This window comes from Equus caballus, chromosome 27, assembly GCF_041296265.1.
Source record: "Equus caballus isolate H_3958 breed thoroughbred chromosome 27, TB-T2T, whole genome shotgun sequence".
NCBI lineage: Eukaryota > Metazoa > Chordata > Mammalia > Perissodactyla > Equidae > Equus > Equus caballus.
In genome coordinates, this window is record NC_091710.1 from 19,043,246 (window position 1) to 19,059,263 (window position 16,018).

General features: G+C 40.2%; 1 protein-coding gene across 25 annotated transcripts in view; it reads right to left on the reverse strand.

Moving 5' to 3' along the window:
• The window catches only part of PSD3 (pleckstrin and Sec7 domain containing 3), a 646,842-nt gene that overhangs the window by 196,169 nt on the left and 434,655 nt on the right, over positions 1-16,018 (reverse strand). The window contains exon 1 of one of the 25 annotated variants that reach the window (XM_070253291.1): positions 7,109-7,648. The exons of the other annotated variants lie outside the window; for them this stretch is intronic. Coding sequence (XP_070109392.1) covers positions 7,109-7,324 — 216 coding nt within the window. The 5' untranslated portion in view covers positions 7,325-7,648. Of the gene's footprint in view, positions 1-7,108; positions 7,649-16,018 lie in introns of those variants that run through there. 25 annotated transcript variants of the gene reach the window in all.

Genomic DNA, 16,018 nt, shown 5'->3' on the forward strand with positions numbered 1-16,018 from the left:
TCACACTTTGTCCTAAGGGGGAAAAATCCTCTATACTTCCTTCGAGGAGGGCAGCTTTTGATTTCTGGGATCACTCGAGGCAACGGGGTTGGCACCCTTTTCTCCTATCCTCCTACTTCATGTCCTATTTTCCCTCCTTTTGGCAATTGAGCATCTAGTGCATATTCATTCAGGATATGTCCCAAAGCAAAAGACAACCAGAGAGAAAGTAGAAGGTCCAGTGAGAGGGCCTTTCTCTCTCTCTCTCTCATTCTATTTCTTTTATGAATTCCTCCAGCATTAACCCTGTAAGATGGGATGGGTCACGTTCTCCTAGGTTATTGATTAAGAACACCGCCACAACTCCTAAGAAAATATAATACTGAGACACATGGCTACTCTCAAAGAAACAAGGGTGGAGAGGGGAAGTAAAACTAGTGGCACCGGTGGCAATGACGCAGAGAGAAAGGAAAAAGGAAGAAATGCCAAGCTGCAGCCAGGCAATGCAATGCAAACCACTGCTTCCCGTCCCGCCCACTTCCACACCCACTGAGTGCTGTTCTTGCGGACGAAAAAAACAGCTTGAGATAGCAACAGAAGAATCAGTGCCAAACCATCCCTCCTTCTAAGCCACGATGTTAACCTTACAGCTCATGGCCATTGTCAAACGACAGAAGACAGACAACAGGAGAAGCTAAGCCTGTGAGTCTCTCCTTACTTGTCCATCACCTCCCTAAACCCCGAAAGGCACTCAATGTGCTAAATCTGCTTCAAAATCACATGAATTGCTGCGCTTTATTTCTCTCAAGCACTTTTTGGAGACCAGCCTAAATTGACATCGATGAGCTAGTGAGATACTGCCAAGTAATAAGCAGGCAGAGACATTAAGCTACTGAACTTTAATAAAATGACAGCTTACAATTTAAAGACAAAGAAATGTTGTTTTTCTTCCACATACAGAAAAGGAATATGGCTGGTTAAAAGATCCCTGATTTTCTCTTATCTCTTTATTTTGATATCAATTGCCATATAATTGATTACAGTCATTTCACTATTATATCAAACCCTAGATATAAAAATTTAAATAACTACAGGATTATCTACTACTTAGACCCCAACTCCCATCCATCCTATGACTTCAAGTCATACTTGTCACAGATTTCCAAACACTGACCTACAAGTCTTTCCTCTCATCTGGGTGTCCATTAGAATGTAAACTTTATGATGGCAGAGGCCTCATCTGTCTTATGTACCTTTGCGACCCCCAGAGCATGAAAAGAGTGGGACCTTAATAAGCATCAACTGAATAAACCTAAGTCCGATGAAATCTCAGATTCATCTTATACAGAATATCTTAATTTCATCCAAAACTACTGCCCCTATCTTTCTCAGTGTTTCTACTGCTCTTCTGGGCTTTATATTTATAGTCTTAATTTCTCTCTCACCTTCATCTCCCCCATCCAGACAGTATACCATCTAGCAAATTTTCTTTAAAAACTATACAGTCAAATTAAAAAGAAATCCAAACCTCCCTCCCCCCGCCTCCCACACGCAATGTCTCTTCTAGTCATCGTTACCTCTCTGCTGCTGCCCTGTCCCAAGCTGGGTATCCTGACCCCAATTTTGGCAGTCTTGTCTAAGGTGGCCTTTTTACTTTCAGTTTCTGCATACTAATTACAGACTAAAAGTCTCTTTTGCTCAAAAGCTCCATGTACTTCTCCATTAACCACCTACTTTCCAAAGTAAAACCATGTTCTTAAGGGAACTACTCAGAGACTGATCTTGCAACATGCCGTATCCATCAAGGTGGCCTCCTCATTGCCCCGCCAGCCTGCTAAGCGACTTTCTATACTCATATTTAACCTGTTTTTATCCAGTTAGTCCATCAGAATGTAAATTCCACAAAGGCAGGAATTTTTTACTGTTATATTTTCAGCACCTAGAATAATGGTGAAACATAGGCTGCCAAAAAATATTTGCTGGATGAATGAAGGAATTATTATAAGAAAAAGAGAAACACAAAAGAGAGGGAGGAAGGGAAGTGGGAGAAAGTGTGTCAAACACCCCCACAAAGGAGCTTATCTTTCAGGTCGAGTCCTCATCTTCACTAATCACGTCGACCTTCCCTCGTTTCTCTCTTCACATGATTTAGCACTTAAGTACACATTCCCAGTACTCAAGAGCTCTGTGTTAGGCACTGGGATACACCAATGAATACAACAGACATGGTCTTTGCTTTCTCCAAACTTACAGTCTAGTGTAAACATTGAAGTCAATTAAAGCCAGATGCCACAGATGTACACAGAAAGGACACTTAACTTAGACATCAACAATAGGGAAGGCTTCGCAGAGGAAGGGACATCTAAGGGAAGACTTGAAGGATGAGTATGAGTTAGCCAGAGTAAAAGCAGGGAGGAGTGCTTGAAGCAGAGGGAACGGCACGGATGAAGACCTAGAAGCACGGGAGAGGAGAAGAGCGTCGAGAAACTGAAAGAAGTTCAATGGTCTAGAGCTCAGGGCACAAAGAGGGCAGGGAAAGAGCTGACGCTGTAGGGACCAGAGTTTGAAGAGTCTTCAAATCACCTTCAGTTGCCCCTTTCCTATCCAAAGGAAAAAAAGAAGTATGAGCTATCAAAATGAATATGAAAAGGAAGTGGGGAGAAGCGAAGGAAAGAGAGAGGGCTATGTGCCAGTCCTCCCTCTGTCTAGAGAATAAACTCCTTGTGGTCTTATATTTTCTCTGTATCCCAAAACGTCTGGTCCAAAAATGGAGTGTTCAAAAAGTTGACTGAAAACTTTGATTTTTCCTGCCCATTTCCCACCCAAAGAAAGAGTAAAAATAAAAGGTAATAATTGAAAAAAGAGACTAATAATTTTAAATGCAGGAGATTTTATCAACTATAGGAACCTTAAGTCTTTTTAATTTTTTTTTTCCCTTTGAGATTCTGAACTTCCTTTGCTAGTCAGCACAGATTTCTGAACTGAACTCCCCTCAGAATCCACAATCCTACAAATTCTCATAATTACCAGGCAATTTGTAAAAGCTTAAGCAATGAGCTAAGGAAACAGCAAACATCAGTTTTGATTTTCCTTTTCCTTTTGCTTCATATTAATTGGCTCCTTTAATCCACAGCAGTTCTTAACATTAGTCCATATTCAATACGGAGTTTTATTCAAATGTGGTACCTTGATTGGGACTGTCTCACCCGGAATTACGTCAGGACAGAGGGCTGTGTGTGGGCACCTGCAGCAACCCTGGGGACTTGCCACCACGTTAAAAAAGGGTGCAACAAGATAAAAGGTATAAACAGAATTTAAAGCTCCCCAAACAAACAAGGATGCAATTGGCGAAGTATGGATTAGAACAGCAGGCATTTTAACCAGATAGTACTTAGCAACTGTGTATTAAGAAAAGCTACCCAGCATCTGTCTCGCACATTACCTTTAAAACATTGTTCTTCCTCAAAACAGCCAGCACTTACTCCAAGCCTTGAATAAAATGAGGATGCTATGAAAACTATAAACGCCATTCTGGGAGGGAATCTTTCACATCCCTGTCTCTGACCTACTCCATTGGAGAGGGAAATAAATCCCCCGCTAAACCTTCCTAGTGAGCAAGTTCCTGATACAATTTTTCTCAGTAATGTCGCTGCAATGCAATGTTTCCACCCAGTAAAAACAACTCTCATTATTTATCGCATTCATTTATTTCCTCTTTCACTAAGGTAGCAAAGCCTGAATTCCATGGAGACTACAAAAAAAAAGCATCCTAAAGTTAAAAAAACTTCCCCTTTTCTAAAATAGGGGCATCATCTGGCATACTAGTCCTTGACTTTCAAAAGTAAGAAATACACTAAAGAATTGCTTTTTTCTAATTACAAGTAGTATCCTGGGTTTTTTCCCCAATGTACCAGTTCTTTTGAGATGTTCTTAATCTGAAATGTTACTTTGGAAAAGCTTCAAAAACCTCATTCATTCCACAACCACAGGACAACAAAATTAAGACCTGACAGTTCAGGGATGAAGATAACATGGCATGATCGTCAACCTCACAATTCTCATCTGTTAATACATCTCTCTGGCTGATAAGTGGCAAGTATTCTCCAATATAAACACACACACGTCACATTATAATTAAAAACTTATCTAGCTTTGATCTTTGTCATTGTGTGAAGGAATTGCAAAACTCCTTTATATATGCATATTAATAAAAAGGCCATGTTATTTCTGAACTAGCAATTTGATCTGGAGGTCTGGTGGTTAAGATTCGGCACTCTCACCACCACAGCCTGGGTTCATTTCCAGATCAGGGAATCACACAACCTGTCTGTTCTTTGTCATACTGTGGAGGCTGCATGCTGCTGTGATGCCACCGGGATTTCAAATACCAACATGGTCCCCCATGGTGGACAGACTTCAGCGGAGCTTCAAGACTAAGAGACAAGGAAGAAGGACCTGGCCACTCACTTCCAAAAAACTGGCTATGAAAACCCTATGAATAGCAGTGGAGCATCATCTGATATAGCACCAGAAGGTGAGGATGGTACAGAAAGACCAGGCAGGGCTCCCCTCTGCTGCACACTGAGTTGCTAGGAGTCAGAATTGACTCCACAGCACTAACAACAAAATTCGATCTTTAACAAAGCCTGCCTACCCTCAGTAACTTCCAAGGAAAGAGAAGGAAGAGAAGACACACTATATCCAATGTTACATTCGCTGACCTCTCACCCATGCATTCAACAAGAACTTACTGATTGCCTCCTGTATGTCAGATACCATGCACCGCAGCATGTTTAGCAGCATCTTTGGCCTCTATCCATTAAATACAAGTAACACCTATCTGTCCCAAGCTGTAACAATCAAAAACGTCTCCAAACATTGCCAAATGTCCAGCGGGAAACACTGCCTTAGAGGTTAAGAGTATGTAGCCATCGTTTTGCAGAAATCTAAAATATAACTGAAAGAGAAGATATGCATAGTTGAAACGTGCTTGAAAAAACTGGAAAAAATATATAAATAGCCTGTAATCGTATTTTAGGGTTGGTGACCAAGTAGAAATTCACATGTACTCAGGTAAGGTTGAAAATAATACTTACTTTTAAATGAAACTAGGGAAAGAGAATTTGCTCCTAAAAACCATTCTCCTCTGTCCTCTCTAGAAAATTCTCTCCTTCCCACCTGCAAAAAGAACCTTCTTCATCATACAGGAAAACATTGATTCTAACTATTGACTACCGAGCTCATGGAATTCCAGTCAAATGAATGACTGGAAGTATGGGAAACAGTAAACAAAACAATAAGATGGGCTTGATACGATTCTCTCTGTCAATTAACAAAGGCAACTTAGATCCTCTAAACTCAGCCTCTTCCATCCATTTGATACTTAAATTTTACTGCCCTGGATCAAACATGATCCCAGTCATTATTTTTAATCAACCGTTCGGGAGAGTTTGGGGAAAGGAATTGCTAGGCAGAAAAACAACAGAAAAAAACTGATAGATCCTTAATTAAAGTACAAAAAACTGACAACAAAATGAGAAAAATACTACCTTGAGCTTTCAAGGGAAATTGCTCACAGAAGCTGATACAAGGACCTCAGAACAAGCATTCATTCTACTCAGGAAATTAAAAGTTGTACTTTTAAAAATGGTTTCAGATCCTTCCACAAAATTTAAAAGAAGACTAAATAACTACCTTCTAAGTTTTTCAGGGAATACTTACAGTCTGAACAGAAAATATACATTGCAAACTCTCCCTAGATTGTCTGAACTTTCGCTTTATTTTTATCCCAGATCCTTCTGTTTTGTTCTTTGCCCACCAATAAGCTATTCATGGAGTCTGAGAGGTAAGTATGGTCTAATCTGGTAGCAGGAAATGCCCTTTAGAGAAAATAAGTCATTTTTTTTCATTGTTTTTCTTTTAGGGGAGTAATTTTTTGCCTCCCATAAACAACTATAAGAAATGGCGTCACTGAGTGCCCAGAGAAATGACCTCTCAGGGGCATTTCAGGAGACACATCTGCTCCAAGAGAGGACAGATACAGAACTGGTAAGGAATACAATGAGAAACAGCTGCTAAAGAATGTTTAACAAATTTTTACCACAATCGAACACTGACCAGTTAGCAGGTCTCAGGAACATAACATCATAGATGCACGTGAACAAACAGTAACCAGACGTGAGAAGAGGAGGAAGCCTTGGAAGATATAAAAGTCCTGTCTCAGTTATCTATTGCTGTGCAACAAGCCACCCCAAAGTCAGTGGCTTATCACATCTACTTTTTATTTGCTCATGATTCTGTGGATGTGCAGTTTGGGGCAGAGCTCAGAGAGGCTGCTCCTCGCTGCCCCACGGTGTTGGCCAGGCTCACCTGGGGCTGGAGACCCAAGGTCCTCACTCCCACGTCTGCGAGCAGTGCTGGCTGCAGCGCAGAACCTCGCTGCTCCCACTATACACACTTCCCTCTCCAGTAGGAGAGCTTGGATTTCCTTCCTTACACAGTGCCTCAGAAACCGCCCCTTCTTAAGGTCTGTAATTGTCACAGAATCACTTCTGCCACATTCGGTCACACTAGGCCAGCCCAGACTTCAAGGGAAGGGGCAAGAGACTCCACTCTCCTGAAGGGTGGAACAGCATGTGCACATAGGGATGGGAAGAATTACAGGTGACCATCTCTGCAGACAATCTACCACAAACCCCATTACTGGAACTCACAACAGCATCAAGGAAATCAAGAGAAAGAAAATGAAAGATGACCAGAATTAAGTGCCTTTTCTAGCCAATACATCCATCTCCTGCCCTTGACTCTTCAGCCAGTTAAGAACAGAAAAGAAAGAACAGGATGGAAGGTACAGCACAGACTACATCTTCATGGAGAGCAGGCTTGATTACAACATCTAATTACGATTCTTTAAAAATACAGAAAGAGGGAACAAAAGAGTAAGGTTATAGAACTACTACACAGTCTCTTAGTACCTTTGGCTAAATGGACATTTTACACAAGATACAAGAATTTGGTACCAGGTAAAGAATGTATAAATTATTAGGGGAAAAAGGAAAAGTTATTTTTAAAAGTGAGAAATCCTACTTCATAGGGTTAGGCTTTTAAAAGGTCAATGTTTCTAACATACCCTTCTAGAAGAAGTGAACATCGGAATCTCCACAGAGTAGATCCTGAGGCTAGGCAGCTGCCTTTCTCCTGCACCAAAGCGCGACACTGCAGACCACCACCTCTCTTGAAACCTCCACTCTTTGTGTATAAGAAACAGCAGCAGGACCCATATACGACCTTTGCCAAAAGGTGGCTGGCAGATGGGTTTACTTAAGTGGAGATGTGATAAGATCATGCTGAGTCCCAAGAAATTAGTCCAGTTGAGCCTAAACAAAAATTTCGTCGGATGAGAAGAGGTTTACCAGTTTCACAGAGTGTGGACAAATGTGTCATGTTACAGCGGCTTCCACTCATTTCCTGGTTTGTCATTGTTCCTCTCCATTCTCCTCAATAAAGACAAAAAAAAGGCAGTCTCTTTCTTCTAGCTAGAGATGTTAATCTTCGAACTAGTTTAATACCTTTCTATCTCAGGGGTATCTACCGTTTAGTAGGAAGGATTTAAAGCCTGCAAATCATTTAGGACCAAAATACGGAAATTCAAGTCCAATTATGGGGGAATGAGAAAAAAAAGGAGGCAGAAAAGGCCTTCAACTCAGACAACACAGGAAGTGAAGGCTGACGACCACAGATGAAAGAAACTGGGAAGTGAGGCTTCTTTTGCTGCCTTTTAAATACAGACCTCTAGCCTAAGCCAGCACTTACTTAAATTCTACAGGTATTAAGATCTGCAACACATAAGGGCTGAGCTAAATCATTTCAGGTACCGTTACTTACGGGCCTGGGTAATTCCTCCGATTGAGGAACACCGACCTCCACGTAAAAGGTAAAAGCAGAAAGCTAATGAAGCTCGGAGGCACAAAACCAGACTGGAATCCTGGCTCTGATTCTGTCTAACTCCTGGTAAATTAAGTCTTTCAAAGCCCAACTTTCTTCATCTATAAAACATATGGATAAAAATACCTTCAAGCAATCAGTTGTACCATATGGGTTCAATGAAATACATAGTTTCTACGCTTGAAAGACAATATCCAAAAATGTAAACTGTGTACGATTGTGATTTATTATTTTTTTTATTGCAGTAACATTAAATAACATTATATAACTTTCAGATGTACATCACAATATATTTTGAATTCTGGATAGACTACATCATGTTCACCACCAAAGAGTAATTACAAGCCATCACTTCACATGTGTGCCTAATCATCTCTTTTGCCCTCCCCTCCACTTCCTTCCCCTCAGGTAATCACCAATCCAATCTCTGTCTCTAAGTGTTTGTTTGTTGTAGTTTTTATCTTCTACTTATGAGTGAGATCATATGGTATTTGACTTTCTCCTTCTGACTTATTTCACTCAGCATAATATCCTCAAGGTCCATCCATGTTGTCACAAATGTCTGGATTTCATCAGTTTTTATGGCTGAGCAGTATTCCATTGTAAGTACCACACCTTCTTTATCCATTCGTCCCTTGATGGGCACCTTGGTTGCTCCCGAGTCTTGCCTATTGTGAATAAGGCTGCAATGAACATAGGGGTACATGTATCTTTATGCATTTGTGTTTTCAATTTCTGTGGATAAATACCCAGCAGTGGGAGAGCTGGATCATATGGTAGATGTATTATTAATTTTCTGAGGATACTCCATACTGTTTTCCATAGTGGCTGCACCAGTTTGCACTCCCACCAGCAGTGTATGAGGGTGCCCTCTTCTCCACATCCTCTCCAACACTTGTTATTTGCTGTCTTGTTAATTATAGCCATTCTGACTGGAGTGAGGTGATACCTCATTGTACTTTTGATTTGCATTTCCCTGAGCTAATGATGCTGAGCACCTTTTCATGTACCAGTTGGGCATCCGTATATCTTCTTAGAGAAATCTCTGTTCAGATCTTTTGCCCATTTTTTAACTGGGTTGTTGGGGTTTTTTTGTTGTTGAGACATATGAGATCTTTGTATATTTTGGATATTAACCCCTTATCTGATATATGATTTGCAAATATCTTCTCCCAATTGTTAGGTTGTCTTTTCGTTTTGTTGATGGTTTCCTTTGCTGTGCAGAAGCTTTTGAGGTTGATGTAGTCCCATTTATTCATTTTTTCTTTTGTTTTCCTTGCCTGGTCAGACATGGTACTTGAAAATATGCTGCTAAGACCAATATCAAAGAGCGTAGTGCCTATGTTTTATTCTAGAAATTTCATGGTTTCAGGTCTTACATTGAAATCGTTAATTCATTCTGAGTTGATCTTTGTGCATGGTGTAAGCGAATGGTCTACTTTCCTTCTTTTGCATGTGGCTGTCCAGTTTTCCCAACACCATTTATTGAAGAGACTCTCCTTTCTCCATTGCATGCTCTTGGCTCCCTTGTCGAAAAGCTGTCCATACATGTGAGGTTTTATTTCTGGGCTCTCAGTTCTGTTCCAGTGATCTGTGTGTCTGTTTTTGTGTTGGTACCATGCTGGTTTGGTTACTATAGCTTTGTAGTATATTTTGAAATCAGAGAGTGTGATACCTCCTGCTTTGTTCTTTTTTCTCAACCTTCCTCTGGCCATTCAGGGTCTTCTGTTGGTCCATATAAATTTTAGGATTCTTTGTTCTATTTCTGTGAAAAATGTTGTTGGAACTTTGATAGGGATTTGTGTTGAATCTATAGATTGCTTTAGGAAGTATGCAAATTTTAACTATGTTAATTCTTCCAACCCAAGGGCACGGACTATCTTTCCATTTCTTTGTGTTTTCTTCAATTTCTTTCAACAACGTTTTATAGTTTTTGGTGTACAGATCTTTTGCCTTTTGGGTTAAATTTATTCCTAGGTATTTCATTCTTTTGTTGCAACTGTAAATGGGATTGTATTCTTGATTTCTCTTTCTGTTACTTCATTGTTAGTGTATAGAAACGTTATTGATTTTTGTATGTTGATTTTGTATCCTGCAACTGGACTGTATTCATTATTATTTCTAAAAGTTTTTTAGTGGAATCTTTAGGGTTTTCTAGGTATAAAATCATGTCATCTGAAAAGAGTGACAGTTTCACTTCTTCTTTTCCAATTTGGACACATTTTATTTCTTTTTCTTGCCAGACTGCTCTGGCTAGGACTTCCAATACGATGTTAAATAAGAGAGATGAAAGTGGGCATCCTTGTCTGGTTCCTGTTCTTAGACGGATAGCTTTCAGTTTTTCTCCATTGAGAATGATATTAGCTCTGGGTTTGTCATATATGGCCCTTATTGTTCAGGTATTTTCCTTCTATACCCACTTTATTTAGAGTTTTTATCATAAATGGATGCTGTATCTTGTCAAATGACTTCTCTGCATCTATTGAGATGATCACGTGGTTTTTATTCTTCATTTTGTTAATGTGATGTATCACGTTGATTGATTTGCAGATGTTGAACCATCTCTGCATCAATGGAATAAGTCCCATTTGATCTTGATCTATGAACTTTTTAATATATTGTTGTTTTCGATTTGCTAGTATTTTGTTGAGGATTTTCGCATCCATGTTCATCAGTAATATTAGCCTGTAATTTTCTTTTTTTGTGTTGTCCTTGTTTGGTTTTGGTATCAGGATAATGTTGGATTCGTAGAATGAGACAGGAAGCCTCCTCTCCTCTTCAATTTTTTGGAAGAGTTTGAGAAGGACAGGTATTAAGTCTTCTTTAAATCATTCGGACAATTCACCAGGGAAGCCGTCTGGTCCTGGACTTTTATTTTTTGGGAGGTTTTGGATTACTGTTTTGATCTCCTTAGTAGTCTATTCAAATTCTCTATTTCTTCTTGATCCAGTTTTGGAAGGTTGCATGATTCTAAGAATTTATCCATTTCTTCTAGATTATCCAGTTTGTTAGAGTATAGCTTTTCATGATATTCTCTTATAAATCTTTTGTATTTCTGAGGTGTCTGTTGTAATTTCTTCTCTTTCATTTCTGATTTTATTTATTTGAGCCTTTGCTCTTCTTCTCTTGGTGAGTCCAGCTAAATGTTTGCCATTTTTTTTTTTATCTTTTCAAAGAACCATCTTTTGGTTTCATTAATTTCTAGTTTATTTTAGTCTTTATTTCATTTATTTCTGCTCTGATTTTTATTATTTCCTTCCTTCTGCTGCTTTTAGGCTTTGTTTGTTCCTCTTTTTCCAGTTCTTTTAGGTGCACTGTTAGATTGTTTATTTTGGATTTTTCTTCTTTGTTGAGGTAGGCCTGAATTGCTATAAATTTCCCTCTTAGAACTGCTTTCGCTGTATCCCATAGATTTTGCCATGTCTTGTTTTCATTTTCATATGTCTCCAGGTATTTTTTGATTTCTCCTTTGATTTCTTCATTGACTCAATTGTTCAGTAACATTTTGTTTAATCTCCACATTTTTGTGGCTTTTCTGATTTTGTTCCTGTAGTTGATTTCTAGTTTCATACCTTTGTGGTCAGAAAAGATGCTTGATATTAGTTTGATCTTCTTAAATTTATTAAGACTTGTTTTGTGGCCTATTATGTTATCAATCATGGAGAATCTTCCACATGCATTTGAAAAGAACGTGTACTCTGCAGTTTTTGGATGGAATGTTCTGTATGCATCAATTAAGTCCATTTGATCTAATGTGTCACTTAAAGCCAATGCTTCCTTATTGATCTTCTGTTTGGATGATCTATCCATTGGTGTAAGTGGAGTGATAAAGTCTCCTACTATTATTGTGTGACTGTCTATTTCTCTTTTCATGTCTGTTAATAATGGCTTTATATATTTAGGCACTCATATGTTGGATGCATGGATATTTAAAAGTATTATAGCCTCTTCTTGGCTTGTTCCCTTTATCATTATGTAGTGCCCTTCTTTGTCGCTTGTCTCAGTTTTTGTTTTAAAGTCTATTTTCTCTGATTTAAGTATTGCTACCCCTGCTTTCTTTTCTTTACCACTTGCATGGAGTATCTTTTTCCATCCTTTCACTTTCAGTTTGTGAGTGTCTCTGGGTCTGAAGTGTGTTTCTTGTACACAGCATATATATGGGTCTTGTTTTTTCATCCAATCGGCTACCCTATGTCTTTTGATTGGAGCATTTATTCCATTGACATTTAAAGTAGCTATTGATAAAAATGTATTTATTGCCACTTTCTTACTTTTTCTTTCTTGGTATTTTAGTAGTTCTTCTCTGTACCTTTCTTCTTCTCTTGCTTTCTTCCCTTGTGGTTTGATGGCTTTCTTTAGTAATATGTTTGATTTCTTTCCTCTTACTTGTTTAGTTATAGGTTTCTGGTTTGTGATTACCATGAGGTTCCTATATAATATTCTACATTTATAGCAATCTATATTGAGTTGACAGTCTCTTTAGCTTGACCTTTTACTAAAAGCTCTACTTTTTCACTCCCCTCTTGCCACATTTTATGTTTCTGAAATCATATCTAATCTCTCATTTTGTGTCTATCCATTACCCTCTTATCACTGAAATAGGTAATTTTCATGCTTTTGTCTTTTAACCTACATATTATCTTCGTGGGTGGTTAATCTGCTACCTTTACGGTATTTTTGCCTTTACCAGTGATTTAATTGCCTGTTGGTTTTTTTTTTTTTTTTTTGATAATTTTCTTATCCCAATTTGTGGTCTTCTCTTTCCCACTTATAAATAAGTCCCTTCATCATTTCTTGTAGAACTGGTTTCTTGGTGATAAACTCCTTTAATTTTTGCTTGTCTGGGAGGCTCTTTATCTCTCCTTCTATTTTGAATGATAACCTTGCTGGATATAATATTCTTGGCTATAGGTTTTTTCCTTTCAGCACTTTAAATACGTCATGCCAGTCTCTTCTAGGCTGTTGGGTCTTGGCTGAGAAGTCCACCAAGAGCCTTATGGCCTATCTTTTGTATGTCACCTGTTGCCTTTCTCTTGCCGCTTTTAGGATTCTCTCTTTATCTTTAACTTTGGATATTTTAATTATAATGTGTCTCGGTGTCAGCCTGTTGGTGTTCATCTTTTTTGGTGCTCTCTGTGCTTCCTGTACTTGGACACCTCTTTCTTTCCTTAGGTTAGGAAAGTTTTCAGCTATCTTTTCCTCAAATAGATTCTTTGCCCCTTTGTCTCTCTCTTCTCCTTCTGAGACACCTATAATACAAATGTTAGTGTGCTTGATATTGTCCCAGAGTTCCCTTAGACTGTTCTCATTCTGTCTAATTCTTTTTTATGTGTTCAGCTTGGGTGATTTCCTCTAGTCTTTCACCCAGCTTGGTGATCCATTCTTCTGTATCATCTACTCTGCTATGAGTCCCTCTAGTGAATTTTTCATTTCCAGTATTGTATTCTTCATTTCTGATTGGTTCTTTTTTATATTTTCCAACTCTTTGTTGACATTCTCACTGTGTTCATCCAGTCTCTCCCAACAGCAGTGAGCATCCTTATGAGGTTTTGTTTGAACTCTTTGTCAGGTAGATTGCTTATTTCTGTTTCGTTTAGTCCTTTTTCTGGGGTTTTGTCCTGTTCCCTTGCTTGGAATGTATTCCTTTGCCTCTTCATTATGCCTCTTTCTCTGTGCTTATATCTATGTATTACATGAGTCAGCTATGTCTCCTAATCTTAAAGAAGAGGCCTTATGTAAGAGATGCCTTTTGAGGCCCAGCTGTGCTTCCCTCTCGTCACCAGTTTCAAATGATCCAAAAGTGACCCCTGTGTGTGCTACTTGTGTCCTTCTGCTGTTGCAGGGTTGCTCTTACTGCAGGTACCCAGGGAGTCTAGTCTTTCCGTCCTTGGCAAGCTGTTTGTAAACTGGGTTGGGGGACACACAGCGCCATCGGCTACAAGGCCCAATAGCACATTCCTGTTGCAGTTCTCCTGATAATTGGGTAGGTACCCAGTGTAGCTGGTTGCTAGGCTCAGGGACTTACAGTTACTGTACTTCTCAGGCCTGCAAAGCTGTTGTCAGCTCTCTTAGGAGTACAGCTGAGTGGGGCTGGCCCTAGACCAGAGAGCACCCAGTTGTTTCAGGCTTTGGAAGGTGGGGCCAATCTTCTTTGTGGCTGTTTGTGGAGCAAAGGTCTTCTCCCACTGATAAGCCTCAGCCCCACAGGTCCACACAACTGTCAACACAGCCCTGGTCCATGCACACTTCCCAAACCCCTGGAGTGTATGCAGTCACCCCACTGCAGACACCCCAACCTCTCCACCAACGTCCCCCACAGTTCACCTGTTCCTCACACAGGCCCTGCCCCACAGAGGTGGACACACTTGCCTGCCTATAGAGGATCAAGGCACCCAGTCAATGCAGGCCCACAAGTAGCCTGAGGGCTTGCTTTTGGGTGGGGCTGGTCCTTAGGGTGGGCTGCCTGCCCTGGCTGAACTGGATTAAATCTGCACTCTAGTGGCTGTGGCAGACCCTTGGGCTATCAGGCCAGGGGAAGAACTCCAATGACATCTGCCAGTGTGTGTGTCAGGATGCCTGTACTAGGTCACAACAATGGCTGCCACCAATGTCTCAGCCTCTGGAGAGGTCTCATCTTTCACCAAGATGCACCCAGAGCCTACCAGGTGAGTCTCTTTTCACCCAGGGACTGTGCGCCTTTCTTGTTGGAGATTTTAGGTTGTTCTTTGAGATGGGTGAATTTGTGCTTGGGCCCTTTAAGACCCGGGTCTTATCAGCTTTCATCTGATAGCTTTTCTGTGGATATTCTGCACTGCAGTTAATAGCCAGCGAAGCCAGAGAGTAGGACACTTGCCTCAGTTGTGCTGAGTCTGAAGGGTAATGGGCCCCTGCTAAGGACCCCACTTCTCCAAGGAGGACTGTGTACCTTAGGGTGGCTCCTGCCGGCCAGCTGTGAAGGTCCATGGCTCATGAAGGTGGCTTTGTTCCTATCCGGAAGGAATTTCTGCCTCTTCCACCTCAGGCAGGACTGTTTCTTGTTGTGGGGGTTCTTTTTACCCAGTCTTCAGTTTTCTCTTCAGGGTAATTTTTCCAAGAATAGTTGTAACCTGGTTGTGTTCGTGGGAGGAGTGGAGTTCAGAGTCTGCCTACGCTGGCATCTTGACAAGATCTCTGATTCTGATTTTTCTGTACAGATTAAGGCTCCCAAATAATTAAGACTCCCAAGTCAAAGTTTACTTTTTTTAATCATGGAAAAGGCACAAAATTTGTAGTCAGAAGATGAAGTTTCTAGGTCAGATTTTGCTACTTACTGGCTGGACAATCTTGGTAAATCTCTTCTCTCCCCAAGTCCTAGGTTCTTCATTTGCTCAGCAAACCTAAATGAGGGCCCACTGGGACACAACAGTGAACAGGGAAATCCAGCCCTGCCCTCATGCAGCCTCCCTGTCGTGGTAAGACATCAGAGAAACAAACGCATGGTGCCAGGTGGTGTCACCTGTAAAATGAGGTGACTGGGTTACAGCATCTTCAACACCTCCTGTTGTAAGTCCATGAATGTACGACTATAAATATGAAAGTCACCAAAAAGAAAGGAAGATCACAACTTCTCATGTTCTGATGTTTTCTAAGGTGTTAAATCCTTCTTTATAAAGCTGAAATCAAAAGCTTCCAAAAGAGCAGCAGCATCATTACAACGGCTTTCTGTCCTACAAAAGCAGCCATCCTCCTCTGAGACAAAAACTTAAAATTCTGCTGTTAAAGGGAAAATCAGATCTTCACATCAAAGACTATGCTTTTCTTTATAATCCTAAAATCAATAATTTCGAGGGTAATGCTGGCACATACACACAAGCCCACCAAGCCTTAGCACACACACAACTGATGGCTGACATGCTCACAATGCCAGTTCAGAAGAATATGCTGAGCTGGCAAATGGACTGCAAATGAGCACAAAGAGACACAAACAGCCTCTAGGCTAAGGTTTACAGTGAACAGAAACACTGTCTGCAGCCTCTATCCTTTATATTCTGTTATCAGTCATACAAACATATCTGAAGCTAAAGTAATTAGATGGAGAGTAGGTTCTACGAGGTTG